This window comes from Armigeres subalbatus, chromosome 1 (genome assembly GCF_024139115.2).
Source record: "Armigeres subalbatus isolate Guangzhou_Male chromosome 1, GZ_Asu_2, whole genome shotgun sequence".
Taxonomy (NCBI): domain Eukaryota; kingdom Metazoa; phylum Arthropoda; class Insecta; order Diptera; family Culicidae; genus Armigeres; species Armigeres subalbatus.
In genome coordinates, this window is record NC_085139.1 from 259628152 (window position 1) to 259646404 (window position 18253).

Sequence of the window (18253 nt, forward strand, 5' to 3'; positions counted from 1 at the left end):
GATAAATATTATCACTTTAAAGTAACGGAGTAATCCAAGAGCCTCTTTTTCTTGCTTTGCTGACGTAGTAATCATTATCAGTAGTATTGGGAAAAGTTAAATTCCCAAATCTAATGCAAGAGCCCGAGTTAAATTCCACCGGATTCATGGCTCACAGAATCGAATTGCCGATTTGCATCAATGTAGGAGTTGTGCGCTTCATGATGAATGGTTGAGCATTGTGCTAATGATGCGCACTACTCATGATCTAATTGCGACATCAGAAGCTAAACAAAATAGACTTTTTTCAATTATTATGCTTTTGACCAAAAGCTGTACTGCCGTTATACGCATAACTGTCCCATGTATTTAGGAAATACCAGCAAACATGGGACAAATATGCGTATAACGGCAGTGTATAACTTGCAGTAACGCGGTGTTCCTCAATGCATATCATTTTCTCCCAATTTAAAAGAAACTTACTTCACAAGACTTCACTGAGAAATCACAAAATAATCCGCATATTCTAAATTATATTAAGTATTTGAATAAAGTTCGAATAGTCGAGATCAACAAAGTGGACTGGAGCGCGCGCGCGCTCCGGTCCACTTTGTTGGTCTGCTGATTTTATTCGGCCTTTTGTGATTCGGCCTTTGTGGTTTCGGCCTTTTGTGATTCGGCCTTATGTGATTTCGGCCTTTTGTGCATTCGGCCTTTTTTGCTTTCGGCCTTTTGTAATTCGGCCATTCGTGATTCGGCCTTTTGTGATTCGGCCTTTCGTAGTAGACCCGGCTACGGCGGCGATCGGTGCTGGTGCTCCTTAGTTCTCGAAATTCTGCGCTGAGTGTTTCAAGCTGTTCTTTCATGTGCGCCATCTGCTGATTAGAATCACATCCAGTGGAGGAAACGGCTGCAACATTGGGAGTCTCCGTCATTTTGTCCGCCATTTCCGCTAGTTTGGAGAGAGTTCCGTCACTGATCATGAGGATCGGCCGTACATGAGCCGACATGCGCTGCAAGAACAACATTTTCAGGAGATTATCGTTCACGTTCAGTCCCGTGGCCAGCTCTTGCATTTTGGCTAAGAGATGCGTTGGGCGCATGTCGCCAAGATCTGTGGAACCAAGTAGGCGTTATAGTCGGGCCTCCGGTGATAAAGCAAATCGTGCAATTAGTCGACTTTTGACTGATTTGTACTTATCAACAGCCGGTGGATTGGAAACAGATCAGCAATATGGCAGATTACTGACTGGTCCACTTTTGCCACAATGTGGTAAAATTTGGTTTCATCCTTCGTTACATTTGCAAGGATCAACTGCGCTTCCGCTCGCGCAAACCACATTTCCGAATCTGTTTTACAGAAACCGCTGCTGAAACCGTCGCCGCAGCGCGCCCGGTCTGCTGATTGTTGTCGTCCGTCATACTGAATTTGAGGATATGAATCGAGCTGAAGTCGAAATAACGAAAAAACGACCGAATCGTCGAACCGTGTTACGCAATTACTTCCGGATCACGTCGGGGTCACCAATGAAAGGAAGCAGAATATGTACGGTTTACAGTATAATATTTAACTTTTATTTCTCATTTGAGAATACACGTTTTGTTTGTTTACCGCGCGAAAACTGACAGAGCTTTTTCTCTCTTCATGACGTTTTTATCGTTCATAAATTACGTCCCCATACATGTATATGTGCTCTACGGTAGAGAAAAAAACATAAAAATTACCCTAAATAAAATATTTATTATTTTCAATTACTTACCAGAATGGAGAATTTTGAATTTTCTGAATTGATAGACGAATGAGCATCAACAATATTTTTTTCGCCTACTTTTTCAATTACGTTGACCAATATTGTCAAAATTACTTTGGTAATTTGATCAAAATTTCCTTGACCAATTTCCTTAAGAACTCCATACTAAGCTTTAGAGGTTATATGTGGGTTTTTTATACAGGACTTTACGAAGCTAGGCAGCATTTATAAGTCTTGATCTAAACCAACATGTATCAACCTTTTGAGTTCAGCCTTATGAGTACCTATTCAGCTTTATGTGTTTCAGCCTTTCGTAGGACATATATACTGCCGTCATACGCATATTTGTCCCATGTTTGCTGGGATTTCCTATGTACATGGGACAATAATGCGTAGAACGGCAGTATATAACCACGGTATTTTTGGATAGACTTCAACTTTATTTACCCAAAATAAAATAAGAAGTGAATTTTTCATTATTTCATTCCCTTGGCATACAGATTAAGAGCTATTTTTATAGATCCATGTTGAAAAGTTAAATTAAAATATTTATTTTTTGAGGCATTGTTCCATTGTTTTGAATATGATCAATATTGTAACGAGACGTCAATAAATATAATCCGTGTAGGTAGATCCATTCTAAAACGGTTTAATCATTTTCATCTGATAACGGTAAACTAAATGGACTTATGCCAATAAAAGCGATGACAAACATGACTCACAGGTATGGTTTGGATATTATGTGAAGCATTCGAATGATAATTGGCTACATCGGTTTCATCATGGATTTGCTAATTTAATGTCCGTGTATTCATAGGGCCATCGGTTTCTCAGCGGTAAAACGGGTGCCCACAATGCAGAACATTCCGATGATGGTCGTGTTCTCGACTGGATAGAAACAGTCTATGATATTTTCTAGACTCCCCTGGACATAAAGTATTCGTGCTAGTTAAATAACATACGAATACATTTAATATGGTAAATTGAGTTGAAAACTTTCAGAGTTCATAAGTTCAAGTTCAAGTTTTAAATAAATAAAATTGATCATTTTGCGTTTAGTATTAGTCGATTACGTTTCAACGGAAATATTTACTAAGCAGTAAAAATTTTAAAAAAATGAGACGAAGCGAAAGATAAGGGGTGAAGGTAAAAAGTTTTGGAAGCAGGCTTATCGGAGAGTGAATGTTCTCTAAGGCAAAAGTTTCAAAGCTCCTTCAATCTACTTACATCCTTCGGCAGGTGCCCTTCGCAGTTTTTGGTCATCTTGCACTGCGGATACGAGATCAGCACTTCCACCACCCCCACCGAACCAAACTTGGCGGCAAAGTGCAGTGGCGTTTCGCTTCGCGATTTGTCCGGCATGTTCAGATACAGATCGAGCAGGATGGCACTGACCTCGTCCGTCGAGGGGTTCCGCTGGCCGTGCAGAAACTCGATGAAGCCGGGATTTTCGATGGTCTGCAGGATCAGTTTACACATTTCGGTTCTGCCCTCCATGGCAGCCACATGCAGTGCATTGTAGCGAGGGCCCTCCTTGAGGATGGTGGGCATATCGCCTGAGCTAACCAGGAAGCGCGGGTTCAGCTGAACGATGTTGCGCACCATGTCCAGTTCGTTCTTCTCGATGTTTTTCCGAAAGGCCACCAGTTCTTGACTTTTCGGTGCCTTGAAAGGAGCTTTTTCGAGCTTGAGTTTTGCGGCCGAGCTGGTCGGTGCTGTAGCAAAAAAAAAAGAAGTTGTGAAATCATAAATTAGTATTAAATGTGTTAATGAGAATAATTCAGAGCCTCTGCGACCAAATTAATTTATTTACAATAAAGTGGTACAGTACCGAATTAGACGCAAACAAATCTCAAGTCTGTTATCGACTAAACTACATTTGAGTGTAAAAATAGATCGAGCACAGCAAAAGACAAACTGGAACTTCCAATCGCGATGAATTTTGTTATTTTTAATTCGATCCCGTGTTTAACTCCACATAATGGTTCACTCACATTTGGGTGCGGTCGTCGGCACCGGTTCCGTTGGGCCATTCAGATAGAAATAGACCGCCTCCTCGCTGGTACGGAACGCCTTCAGCCGGGCCTCTTTGTGCGATTTTAGCACCTTGAGTGCCTCCTCCTTATCGTTGTAGAAGCTCTTCACGGCTAAAAATAGATACAAACAAACGGCCTCGGTTGAGTTGGAACTGAATGGTGTTGATCGAACAATCATTATCATGAATAGATTTTGTAAACAGGAATTTTACAGTGCTTTCCTTATTTTCACTACAAATTCACCTTGAAGCATGTCAACATAAATGTTAAACGGGAGGAAAATGAATAAAACCCAGAATAATCCACTTGATGGTGCCTTTCTCGCCCAATATAAAAATTAGAAAAACACATTAGAGAGTGATATGGAAATGCTAATATCATCTTCCAAACTAAGACGTACATGTTCATGATAGAATTTGAGGCGAGAGTATCAGTGTGGAAGCTGATATCTCTCCACTCGCAAAAGGAAGGTGGTTTGATTTGCTTATATAAGGGAACTGCTCCTGAAATTCATCTCATGGCTTCGATATTCATCCTATCAAAAACAAAGCAATGGAAAGCAATTTGATTTGTTTCTTATTTTTGTGATTTTTTTCAGCAATGCTGTATGTATTTCTTTGTTTCGCGATGAGATGAATATATGTTCAGTAAGATGGAGATCGGGAGATCACGTGCGGAAGGGTTTCTATCGACGAGTGTTTTTTTTTTGGGTAGCCAGCTGGAGTCACATGGTACCGTGATGTATCCTTATTCCAATCAGCGCCTAATTCCGTTCACGGAAGACAAAATGATAAATAATACAGAGTTTTTGTCTGAAAACAACAGAAAAATATCCTTGTACTTTTCTATGGTTAATGTATGCATGAAATGAAATGAAAAACAGCGTCATTTTTAGCGATTAATAGTGAAAATTCAAACAAAATTTGTTGCTCGTCACCACGAGCGCCATTTTGACTGATTTCATTAAACCACTTGCTAAGGACGTCTGTCATAATATTTAAGCATTTTTAAGTGAAAATCCGCCCTGTATTTCAAACAAAGCAGCATAACAAGACAAAACAGGTAACATTATTATAATAGCTATAATAGCGTATTACCAAATTGTTGCCTGTATTTTCCTGATAGAAAATGCTGAAAAGTGAAAATATCTTGACCGGAATAAGGGTACATCTAAATCAACTCGTTCCTTATTCCGTTCATTTGGTTTGGAGAATGGATTCCGAAAATTCCGTGTTTGAGAATATAATTTATGAGCAAGAAAAAGTACATCGTACATGAAGCCATATGAATGGTGAACATTTGAAATTCTATCCCGCCAGCAGGCAGACCGAAAGGAATTCCGTAAACGACTCTTCTCGAGAAAATTATGGACTTTTTTCAACTCGTACCGGGAAAATACAGTTTTTTTCAGTTATTGAGTTTGTTAATTTTAGGGACCTAAGTAACATTTTTTTCATTAATTAATTTGAATACTGTAATCAATAGCTTTCATGTTGTTCTGTTGACTGCGCTATTCAAATTAATTCATGAAAAAATGTTACTTAGGTCCTTTTGAAAAGTTAAGCGAGATTTAATGATGATTTATAAAGTGAATGCTGGACAATGTTAAGAAAGGGTTTCCGGACGGTTTTAAACAGCACAATCCATAATTGCGGCGTACTTGTTTAAAAGTTTTATCCGGAAATTTCTTGCCGAATTTCTATAAAAAATCATAAGGGTTGTGTACAAGACACGACCGCCCGACGTAAACTACGTGAAACAGTTTGGTGAAATGAAGAATCTAGTGCCATTATCCATGAGTATTACAAAATTACGTTTTAATAGGAACTAATATATTTATGTAATTAAAACAAATTTATTGAACTCCGCTGATGTTGAGACCGCCGCCCGCTACATTTCTAATGAAATGCCACGCGCGCGTAGTAGTAAAATTCTTCTTTATTGTTTCATTTTCTGTTCTACAATTATTTTTTACATGTACAGTGCTCGGCCGGCTTGGCCCTCCAACTTCAATTTTAAATTTTTATGTTTACATTGTTATTTAAGTGTTAATATGATATATCATGACGGCCTTTAGGAGGCGCTGGTGTGTTTTTTAAATTTGATAACCTAACTACTATGTACACTAATATTTACAATAAGAAATTTGATAACCTAGATTGGAACTAGCGCCCTAATTGGAGCCTGATCCGAATGCAAGCAACGGACCCTAAACTTTTCTTTACACTCACCAAAGCGTTCATGTAAGGTTTTTATTCCGGCCAGACGGTGGACCTCGGATGTTCTTGTCCTGGGAGGGATGTTGAGGATCATCCTCAGGAATTTGTTTTGGATCCGTTGAAGTTTAAGGTGATGGGTTTTTGTACAGCTCTCCCAGACCAGCATGCTGTATTCAATTATAGGGACGATGATTTGCCTGTAGACAGCCAGCTTATTTTTCAAGGACAATGACGACCAGCGGTCGATCAAAGTATACAGTAGTTGCAACAAGACGTTACACTTCGTCACCGTTTTGTCAACCTGTTGCCTGAAAATAAGCTTGCAGTCGAGGGTCAAGCCAGCAGTAGCTGGCCTCATTGGCCCATTTCACAGTCGTGCCATTGAGGATTATTTCACAGTCCCCAGGCGGAACAAGTTTAGGGGATTTATAGTGAGGGAAAATGATGACATGAGTCTTCGCCGCGTTGATACAGATCTTCCAGCTGATGAGGTACTCTGTCAAGGCACCCAGGCCTCGTTGGAGTTTTGCTAGCGCCCTGATCACTCTACAATTGTAGACGATGGAGGTGTCATCTGCGAACAGAGACAGAATGCCACCTTCTGGATGTTCTGGCATATCGGAAGTGAACAGATTGAAAAGCAGGGATACTGCCCTGGGGGACTCTTGCGACGACGCTGTGCGCATTGGAACTCGCTGATTGAGACCCGGAATGTCCTTGCCGACAGGTAATTTCTAATGATTTTCAACAGGTAACTGGGAAGATTGTAGCGTTGTAGTTTGTACACCAGGCCATCATGCCGTAGATTGTCAAATGCCTTCTCGACATCGAGTAAGGCCATGGCGGATGTTTTCGAGACAAACTTGTTCCGTCTGAGGACGTTGGTAACTCGTTTCAGTTGGTGTACAGTTGACTGACCGCGTCGGAAACCAAACTGTTCCTCGAGCAAGATGTTGAGATTTTCGGCAGACTCAAGTAACCGATGATGAATAGCTTTTCTGAATAGCTTGATAATCCTGAGAGAAGGCTGATGGGTCGATAACTTTTGGGGAGGAAGGATCCTTCCCAGGCTTCCGGATGGGGATGACTTTCGCTGACTTCCAGGACGATGGGAAGTAGCTAAGCCGGAGACACTGATTAAAGATCAGCGAGAGGTGCTCAAAGAACGGAGCACCCATGTGTTTGAGCTCGAGATTCAGGATGCTGTCGAAGCCTGGGGCCTTCATGTTCTTCAACGATTTGATATAGGCCGTCAATTCGTCAGTTGAGATCTCCAACTCCCTCCGAGAAGTCGTTCGGAATCAAATGGATGTTGTTAGCATGCTCGTTGACGGCTGCTTCGTGTGGACTGACGATGTTCTGCCCAAGATTGTGTGAGCTGACGAAGTGACGACCTATTTCAGCGACCTTTTCTGCAGGAGCTATCAAGCGATCCTTAGATCCCTTATTGTCTAGTGGGATCAAAGGTGGAATGGGCCGAGGCTTGATCATTTTCCAGAACGGCTTAGCATAATTTGGGAGAGTGCGGATCTTATTAGAGAAATCGTTATTTTTGAGGTCCACTATTCTGGCCTGGATATTTTTTGTGATTCGATTGCCGCGTGCCTTAAGCTCAGGCAGTCCAGTACACTGAAACTGCCTGCGAGTGACATTCCGCAATCGAATCAAATCTTTGGTGAGTGTATCGATGTTTAAGGAGTTGCTTACCTGCCGAGCCGTCGGTACGTGTTGCTCTCGGGCCGCTGTGATCGCCTCCTCGATAGCGCACAGCTGGTGGTCGATACTTTCCGGCGTCTCCGGACGCACCTCGTAGTCGACGGTGTTATCGACGCACTGCTGGAAACGCTGCCAGTTCACTCGGTGGTAGTTCCGCCGTAACTGCTGGTGCCGATTGACCGAGGAGCCCAGTTCCGCCACCACCGGATAGTGATCCGAACTGAGCTCCTGGTATACAACCGGCTGCGAGACGTGGTCACTCAGGTTTGTTACGTAGAGGTCGAGCGTTGCGTGGGCACCGGACCGACTCAGCCGAGTGGGGGAATCCGGGCCCAGGATCGTGTAGTGGCCTTCCTCCATGTCGTTGCTCCAGATGGTGCCGTTTCGATTGCCGCGACTGTTGCTCCAGGCTTGATGTTTGGCATTCAAGTCGCCGGCAATGATATACTGGCCTTGCCTCCGCGTCAGCTTGACGATGTCCCTCCGAAGAGCAGCCGATGATCCATCGCCGGCTTTGGCTTGCGTTGGACAGTACGCCGCGATGAGCGCGATTGTGCCGACCGAAGTGGTGATTTCTGACACCGATGGCCCTCGATGACACTGAGCTGGAAGCTTGGAAGCAGACGACAGTTGATGTTGTAGCGAAGAGCGATGGCCACACCACTTCCCTGGTCGGCCGGTCGAGTCGCACGATGCGGAAGTCCGATGTTGATGTTCACCTCCGGTTTTAGGGTGCGTTTCGGTGATGAACGCCACGTCTATTTCCTTCTCCTCAAGGAAATCCTTCAGCTCGATTGTTTTGCTCTTTAGCGAGCAGCAGCCTCCAGTTGACCAGGCCCACCCTAGCAGCCATTTTCAATGATGAACATGCCAAGTGTGAAGACCTGGTCGAATCGGAGTTTTGCAGCCGCGCAGTCGAGTGGCGAGCTGCGCGAAGATCGGCACTCAGTTGCTCCGGAGTGTACAGCGGGGCAGATTCTCCGGTGGGACGGCTTCGTTCTCTGACCGCCGACGGAACCCAGGAGGAGGGAGCGGGGCCATTCGCTGGTGGATGGTGCCGACGATGTTGGAGCTTGGACCGATGTAGCTGCCGCTGCCAGTCGCTTGTGCGGCATGTAGCGGTGGGAGTATTGGAATCACACGACGGGGAGCAGGGATGGCTGGAAAGTTCACCTCGTTGATTACAGGAACACGGTTCTTCTTCGGCATGGTCCTGGTGGAAGCCTTCTTCCGGATTTCCAGGAACTCGGCTCGCTTGGCAGCCCTTTGTGGTGGCCTGATGTTTGTCGCCACAGTTGGCGCACTTTGGGATCGGCCACCTCCATTTTGTCGCACTCGTCAGTCGGATGGGGTTCGCCACACTTGTTTCAACGCGGCTTCATGCGGCAGTGCCGGGTGCCGTGCCCGAAATTGAAGCAGTTGGTGCATTGCGTTACATCGCGGTGCACTGGCCGATATCGCCCCAGTCAACGACGGTGTAATTTATAACGCCAACCAGCTTCAGGTCCTTCCAGGTAGTGGAGCCGTCCTCCAGATGGATCAGGTAAAGCTGGTCTCGATATTTCCTCGCCTTGTCGTGACGAGCGATCTTGTGGACGGCTACTGGCTTCAGTCCGCAACTTTCAAGCTCTGCTTGGAGCTCTTCCTCCTTCATGTCGTGAAGTCTCGCAGCAAAGCTTCCTGAGCGGCTTCGTGCCGGGATGGTCATGAGTGTAGTACTCATACTTGTGGACCTCGAGGAACTCCACGACGGATTGATGATGGTCCCGGTTGGCTGGCATCACTTTCACGCCTCGCTGCAGAGCCGAAAAGTACATTTCAGCCCCTTAGCGATCAGCTGGCGAATTTTTGGCGAAAATCCGGTGGATCGCCCTTCACAAACACGGGTGGGCACTTCTTCCGCTCCGGTTGCACCTGCGGTAGCTGCGATTGCTGCTTCTTCCTCTTTTTCGGCGGATTGCTAGCGTCATCAAGCGGCAACGACGAGAACACGTTGCTCTGCAAAAGCTGCTTGGTAAGGGTTATCTGCGCCTCTAAGAGCAGTGCGCTTAGGCACTTTTCCAGCGACCGAATCGGCCACCGAGTCTCCCATGACGGGTCCGGGGGGAAATAACGCCAACGCGACAAGCGAAACGTAAACAGCGAACGAACGAGAAAAAACACTTCGAAAAAATGCGCGAGCAAAAAACACGTCCGTACGTGTTGCTGTCTCGAACTGGAATCCTGACTGGATCTGTTGAAAATCGTACCCCGGCTGTTACCCCCGGCTCTCCGCATGACACCTTCTAGCGCAATGTTGAACAACAGTCACGAAAGTCCATCACCTTGTCTTAGTCCTCGGCGCGATTCGAACGAACTGGAGTGTTCGCCCGAAATCTTCAAGCTACACAGTTTTGCACACCATCCACCGTTGCTTTGATCAGTCTGGTAAGCTTCCCAGGAAAGCTGTTCTGGTCCATAATTTTCCATAGCTCTACGCGGTCTAAACTGTCGTATACCGCCTTGAAATCAACGAACAGATGGTGCGTTGGGACCTGGTATACACGGCATTTTTGAAGGATTTGCCGTACAGTGAAGATCTGGTCCGTTGTCGAGCGGCCGTCAACGAAGCCGACTTGATAACTTCTCACGAACTCATTCACTAATGGTGATAGACGACGAAAGATGATCTGGAATATCACTTTGTAGACGGCATTATGATGATGATCGCTCGGAAGTTCTCACGCTCCAGCTTGTCGACTTTCTCGTAGATGGGGCATATAATCCCTTCCTTTCACCTCCGGTAGCTGTTCGGTTTCCAGATTCTGACTATCAGTTTGTGCAGTGCAAGTGGCCAGCTTTTCCGGGGCCATCTTGATGAGCTCAGCTTCGATACCATCCTTACCAGCTGCTTTATTGGTCTCCTGCTGTTGAATGGTATCCTTAAGTTCCCTCAAGGTGCGGGCTGGTTGGCTTCCATCGTCCGCTGAACTGACGAGATGACTCCGCTGCCTTGACTTTCACTGCCTGTACTCTCAGCGCCATTCAGATGTTCCTCGTAGTGCTGCTTCCACCTTTCGATCACCACACGTTCGTCCGTCAAGACGCTCCTATCCTTATCCCGGCACATTTCGGCTCGCAGCACGAAGCCTTTGCGGGATGCGTTGAGCTTGTGATAGAACTTGCGTGAATCTTGAGAACGGCACAGCTGTTCCATCTCCTCGCACTCCGCTTCTTCCAGGTGGCATTTCTTCTCCTGAAAAAGGCGGTTCTGCTGTTCCACTTCCGTCTATAACGTTCCACGTTCTGCTGGCACCTTGCTGCAGCGCGACCGCCCGCGCTGCGTCCTTCTCCTCCAGAATCTGTCTGCACTCTTCGTCGAACCAATCGTTCCGTCGACTTCGACCCATATACCCGACGTTGTTCTTCGCTGCGTCGTTAATGGCTGCTTTGACTGTATTCCAGCAGTCCTCAAGAGGGGCCCCGTCGATTTGTGATTCTGTCTGCAGTGGTGATCTCCAGGTGTACCGATACGGGAGGGTGTGTTGGAAGTAGGTGCTACGAATGGCCATATTCTTGGAGGCAGCGAAATCAATTAGTCGTAGGCCGTTTTCGTTCGTCAGCCGGTGAGCGCTAAACTTTCCAATAGTCGGTCTTAAACTCCTCCTCTTGGCCAACCTGAGCGTTCAAATCTCCTATGATGATTTTGGCGTCGTGGCTTGGGCAGCTGTCGTGCTCACGTTCCAGCTGCGCGTAGGATGCGTCCTAATCATCATCAGTGCTTCCGGAGTGTGGGCTATGGACGTTGATTATGCTGAAGTTGAAGAACCGGCCTTGATCCTCAACCTGCACATTCTTTCATTGATCGGCCACCACCCGATCACGCGCCTTTGCATATCGCCCATCACTATGAAAGCTGTTCCCAGCTCGTGTGTTGCCGCAGCTCTGTAGATGGTATGATTACCTCTAAACGTTCGCACCATTGATCCCTTCCAACAAACCTCCTGCAGCGCTACAATGCCAAATCCACGGTCCTTGAGCACATCGGCGAGTATGCGTGTGCTCCCGATGAAGTTGAGAGATTTGCAGTTCCACGAACCGAGTTTCCAATCGCTAGTCCATTTTCGTCGCAGTGATCTTTGATGATGGTTCCGGTCCGTACTCTTGTTGATTATTCGTTGCGTGAGTTTTTTTTGGCTGGTTTGCAGGACCTGACACCAAACCCCTAAATTTCCAGAGGACCATTCCTCCTTATTTCCGGTGGACCATGGTGCACAGTTTCACTTTAGAGTCCCTCGCTGGCACTCGGACGATGATCAGCCGCCCTTAACATGGAGAACAGACGCTGTTGTGAGCTGATCCTGACATGGAGAACAGACGCTCAATAAGATTTGCACCTCCGGAGAGGAGCAAACCCCTTCCCTGTCAGCATACGACCATAGTTCCCACCGGGATTGGTTACCTGATCTTCCCTAAGGTTGTTTCGTATCCCGGCCAGCACCGCGAGGAGCTAGGGATAGGAGTTGCTGGGTAAGAGGCTATGACCGCGAGATGGGGTCTATTTTATTCCTTCAGGTAATGCTGAAGTACCAATGGTACGCTTTACCCAGCATTTGCCGTGCCTGTTTTGGCTCGATATTCGATTGAATTCTCTCCTCGCTTCTGTTTTTTCCCGCCACGCTTTATCAATTTCTGGAGACCACCAGAATTTTGGTTGCTTGTTATTTTTCCTTCTATTTTTCTTCTGGATCCTATTGATGTGTCTCCCTAAATCCTCGATATTGATGATTGTCTAGTTTATTCACTTGCTCGGCATTTATTTTTCTTATCGATGAAAAATTTGTCGCTCTGAACTTTGATGCGATTTAGTTCAATATTGATTCCGATCATTTCTGTTGAGCACAGTGTTACATCTATTGCTGTCGATCGTCGATTCAGATGTAGGGGAATGTACGTGAATTAAGCATCATTCAGTATGAGAAAATTGCTATCATTAACAGTGTCTAGAAGAATCTGCCCTCGTCTGTCACAGGTATCAGGTCGAGAATATTTCCTTGATGTCGTTATTAAACTCCACCGCCGAGATTGATGGGCTTACGTAAATGGCGCACAACGCTAGTTCATACTGAATCATTTGTATCATTACTACCTGTGTGTTACGTGAAACTGTCGGTGTTGTCAGTCTTTGATAGTTCCAGTTGACGCTCAGGTAGATTCCTGCTCCTCCGTAGTTATCATCCCTAGACTGAGGAATGAAGTGGAAATTCGAGATTTGGTATCTTCTGTCTTCCATGTTTACAGCTGTCCATGTCTCAGCCAAGAAAGCTGCTGAGTAGTGACCCGATGCTAGAATACGCTGTAGTTCCAATTTATTTTTGAACAAGCTCTGGATATTTGCTTATAATATTTTTAATTTCAACGAAGCCATTTCTGTGTTCCTGGGGGTTTATATTGTTGCCGTGGCTGTGCAGCACAACGGTGTTCGCCAGTTTGAAGTGCTTTTCCGTACATTTCTTGAACATGTTCTTTATGTTTTCTTGTGGGCCCAACATTCCGATAAATTCGGAATAGAAGCTGATCATCGTTTCTTGCAAAGTTTTTTTTTTTGCTGTTGCTTGAGCTTCCTTCAGCATCTCCTCCCAACGTTCTCTCTCTCTCTCTGACACGTGATGTTGATTTGATAGGGCCGTTCCATTCATCGTAGAACTACTGTTGTGTGCAATCAAAGCATCTCGTTGCTCGTTTGTAGCTGAAGCTACGGTTTGGTTCCCTGTTTGGTCTACTCTTGGTCGCCTATTTTTGGCGATCTTCGGTCGGTCTTTGTACAACTTTACAGCCGGCTGAATTGCTTTCCGCTCTTGTTTGGTTTTCATCCACTGTTCCTTCATTGAGTCCTTCCATGTGTATGTCCCTTTTGCCATGGATGCAAAGCTCTCCGCGAGGTCAGGAAACTCTCCAGTGTCAGCATTCAGTGGCTCATACATATTTCTGCTGATGACCGGAATATGTTGACTCTCTTCTGTGTACGTTAGATTTCTTTTGGAAATTAGCGTTTTGATGTCGAACTGCCGTTTTCGTTCGGGGCAATTCACGTCACGGCTTTTACAATGTGCACAAACTTCTTCCTTCTGACAGACCGAAGAATCGGTTCCATCCTCATGTCGTTCCGTGCATCTTCTTGTTCCTCTGCAATTATCCTGTTGATGACCAAATCGAAGACATTTTAGGCACAAGACCACCCGTGGAATAAACGGAATGAATTTGCTAACACAACAGAAGAATCTGACTTTCTCTGGAAGTTCGTTAGACCTGAATGTTACACTGATTCGGCTGATGGGAATCCTTTCACCATCGTCGCCTCTTTTCGTCATTTGTTTGACCTCCATAATCGGCACGTTACAATCCAAGTCTCTCTTGATGTCGTCTATGTCGAGTTCCGTCGGTATACCTGGAGCCACACCGGTCACGCTTACCAAGTGTCTTGGGATGTATGCTCAGTATGGTCCATTAGCATTGTTGATAGTTTTTAGTTTATAGTTTATATAGTTTAGCGAACCATTAGTGTGTTCGTTTTACGTAGCTGCTCATGAAGACGAAAATCTTGTGACGACCCTCGTACTTCACGGCGTCCGTTATGAACTTTTTGAATCCATCATGTTTCCGTAACCTGAACCCAACGAAAACTTATATTGATCTTCATCGTTCCATTCCTGTTCCTGTTGTCTCGTAGTTCACAGTAGATGCGATACGGCGCGCAGTCGTTGCTGTTGTAGGTTATGTTGACAAACTCCCATCTTCTTTTCGACGATCTTCCGTTTAGTGACATCGGCAGTTTGTTGACATTCATTCCCGTCCTGTTTGGTGTTAAATCCATCCGTTTGTCACGGGTTTTATCACCTCTTCTGTTCTTCACCAGATTAAAATGGCGTCTTCTGTTTTTTCTCTATAAATCACTTTTTATACTATATTTTTCAAAAACGAACAGTAGGTAATGTTCAGACATAACCGCTAAGTGGACGTAGGACTTGACTTGACCATGCCTTCAAGATACATAATAATATTTCCAAATTTCTCACATCAACTATTTTGGATAAATAATCGGCGTTGCATACCATTCTTTGGCAAAATCTTCTCATCAAACCGACACAGAAATCAAATCTACCTCGAACAAGAATCATTAAAAAAATCAGGAAGTATCTGTCCGGCCTTCTAATTCGTGCGATAGCGACTTAAGGAGAACATTATTTTTAACTCTTAGAGCCTTGAAAAAGGCTGTTTGCTTCGGCTATGCAAAAAGTAAGAAAACGATCTTTTAAAATCGCGAATTTCTAGTGATGGTATAAAAAAGACTAAATGCTCTGCGAGCGAATGCACTTTTCTTTTATACCTTATTTAAACTCTTATCTGCTTCCCAATTGGTGGGCCAATCAGCTAATGTCTTGTATCCCGCTTCTTTGTCAGCCAAAGCGTCATCATCAACGCGTTCGAGAAGGGCTGGCGTCTATTTCCTAACGGGACTTTTCGCTAGATACAGGCCAATAAGCCGGGCAAGCGAGCTTAGAATTGCAGTTCAGGTGGGAAGTGCGTGTTCTTTTCTGAGACAACATTGTTAGTAGTAGAAGGAAGGAAACACCCGGACATGGGATTTCGGGTGATAAGATTTAGAATTGGTAACATGGGACGATCATTCAATACGTTCGCTTTGTCAGTGCGGTCAGTATCAAACAATGTTTATCTACATATTTTTTTTATCAATGCCAAAAAATCCAACATTTGATGAAAAATCGATTGATAGTTTATTAATGTTTGAGCTGTTATCGGTGTTTTTTTTATCCAAATAAGATTATGTGAGAGATTTGAACATCTTATGAATCTTTAAAGGCATGGTCAAGCGAAGTCCTTCGTCCACTTCGCGGTTAAATCAGAAAAATTATCCACTGTTAGTTTTGACGCTATTTATGAAAATCACGCATAAAATTTTATCTCTAGAATATTGGATTTGGCACCTGAGTACAATTTCTATCTCGAAGGGTATTGAAAGCATTGATATTGATCTCTATTATTGGCCTCTGAAGAACCGTTTGTTTTTGGACATACATGCTGCATCATGTGGCTTTTATTCAGTTTGTCTCTGGCTCAGCACCGATGCCGGCCGGTCTCGGCTCGACCTGCTGCTGCTGCCGGTATCTGCTCAGCATTGCTGCTTTGTCGGGTCTGTAGGGTGGACTGCTGATGTACTGGCTAGGTTTCGGCTGATGATGGTCGCTTCGATGGTGTTGAGTCGAAAAGCGGTCGGTGCAGACTTCATTCCCTGCTAAAAGGTGTGAGTGCTGTTCAATCGATGATGCGGTTGCTTCGCTTGTCCCGGTCAGAATGAAAGGAAAAAATCGCGTTGCGCTATTTTATGGCTTCTCGGCAGTCCCAGCGGCTGCTCATTCGCTGGTATGGTGTCTGCAGCAATCAGAACGTGGTAATGGAATGATGCAAGAATTATGCGGTACCCATATTTGTAGGTTCCCTTGATCTCAATGTTTTTCATTGAAAACAGTTTCATGCCTATTGAAACAAGTTTTTCGGGTCCTATCAAGCATGGACATGGAAGGCATACTTGAAATCTGTCGATTGAGGGGCTTACTCGCAGAAATTCGTCCACTGAGACGAACGCTATTAACGTTTAAAATCTTTCAACACAGCGTAACGCGGTCGATTTGAATAATTTAAAATGACACCGGTATAGTAAAGAGAGACGTAAAGTCCTACGTCAAAACACTTCTCTTCTCGATCACTCCAAGCTTCACTGCACTCGAAACGACTCTTTATCACTAAATAATCACTATTCAGACAAATTTATTCTGAAAACCAACGACGTTAAGAAAACACAACCTTCCACTTGGAGATAGCAAGACGCGAATCAGACTGGAATGTGATGTCAAAAACGCGTTGACGTTGTATCCGTCTTTGGCGGGATCGATATTTTCTGGCGCGTAAAATTTTCCTTTATTCAATGCAAAAAGTAAACAACATTGGCGCTTTTCAAAACGCCCCAATTAGCGAACGGCATACGCTAGTTGGGGTGAGGTTGTGCCTCAATTAGCGAATTGATATGAATTACTTTCGGTTTTCATTCTACGAACAAAGTAGTCAGTCAAAAAGAACTGAACCCCGACCATTTGTTGTAGGATACCCTCAGTTATGAACAGGGCCGGATTTAGCCGGAAGGGGCCCGAGGCCAAGTGTGGGGACCCCAAAATGTACCAAGAAGGTTGGTTTTTGGACAGCTCTTGCAGTACATAATTCGTGCCTGGTGGCCTCACAACTGGTGTCGGCCACATCTCATGGTCGGGCGGAAACGAATTGTCTTAAACAAGCATTAGACTGGAACCCAGCTGGATATCGCAGCAGCGGCAGACCCAGAGGCTCATGGCGGAGTTGCTTCCATAAAGAAATAAAAGAAGTCGACCGAAATCTAACTCGGTTTTTACGTGGGGGTACGTACCGCGTAATTTCCAAAAATCTCCTTATCGTTTTAAACAAAAAAAAATCCATTTGAAATAGTAGCGTAAAAAACGTGTAAAAAGTTGCCCCAGCGTATAAGCTTTGATAGATAGATATAACTATTTGTTTCGCGTCATTTCTTTACAGTGCTCATTTAATTTACCGTCAAACGGGGTGACTTGCAACACTTTTCAAGTTTCTCTCTCAATAATTCTGAATTAAAAGGATTTATTCATTCTAATAGTATATGAGAAAATGAGAAAACAGAACTGTGCAATAAAAATCCTATTCGACTAAATGCTGATGTCATATTAGAAATTTGGAGACACCACTGTCGATAGAAAATCCTTCCGCACGCGATGGCATATGAGCAACCAAACCACCTTCCTTTGCCAGTGGAGATATATCAGCCCACACTGATATTCTTCCCTCCCCTTCATACGGGAGCTTGGCAGAAGGAAGGTCGTGTGATATGTGCCATCACAAACATTTGCCCTCCGCTCGTTCTCAAATCGACTTCTATAAAAACATTCTTCATGCCTGCCGTATCTCTAACGGAACTATCAATTCTATACTTTTGCCTCTAATTCTATCATAAACATGTGCGTCTAAGTTTGGAAGATGATATTAGCATTTCCATATCATAGTATATGATACTTTTAATGTGTCCTAATATTAGTAATTAGACATATAATCAGATATACAACAGTAATAAAAATTTGAAAATAATATCAAAGTGATGCTTGTTGCAAGCCCCACCCCTACTGCGGGGTGACTTGCAACACTTCATCTAATTCAATCAGAACATGTTTTAGAACAACTTAATCATAGTGATTGTTCATCCTGGGTCATTCTTCACCACTGTCAAGGCAGGGGCCTTATTTGAGGGAAGCCCCCTCCCCTCATTCCGCTTTTTTTACGATTTCAACGGATAGATTGATATTTTCAATTCGTGGGTTTGAAAGTGCTTTATGCCGGTTTAAGAATGGTGTACACAATCGGTTATTCCCTGGATAGTTGTTTTTAAAACGGTTCTCCTTTATTTCCTGTCATCTACATTTCCACGATTACTTTAGGA

At 44.4% G+C, this 18253-nt stretch overlaps 1 protein-coding gene across 1 annotated transcript in view; it reads right to left on the minus strand.

Annotated features, from left to right (window-relative positions):
• LOC134207020 (ankyrin repeat and LEM domain-containing protein 2 homolog) overlaps positions 1-18253 on the minus strand; it is a 38319-nt gene that overhangs the window by 10723 nt on the left and 9343 nt on the right. Inside the window, exons 2-3 of the mRNA XM_062682760.1 lie at positions 3725-3877; positions 2958-3445 (exon numbers count right to left, since the gene is read on the minus strand). Coding sequence (XP_062538744.1) covers positions 2958-3445; positions 3725-3877 — 641 coding nt within the window. The remainder of the gene's footprint in view (positions 1-2957; positions 3446-3724; positions 3878-18253) is intronic.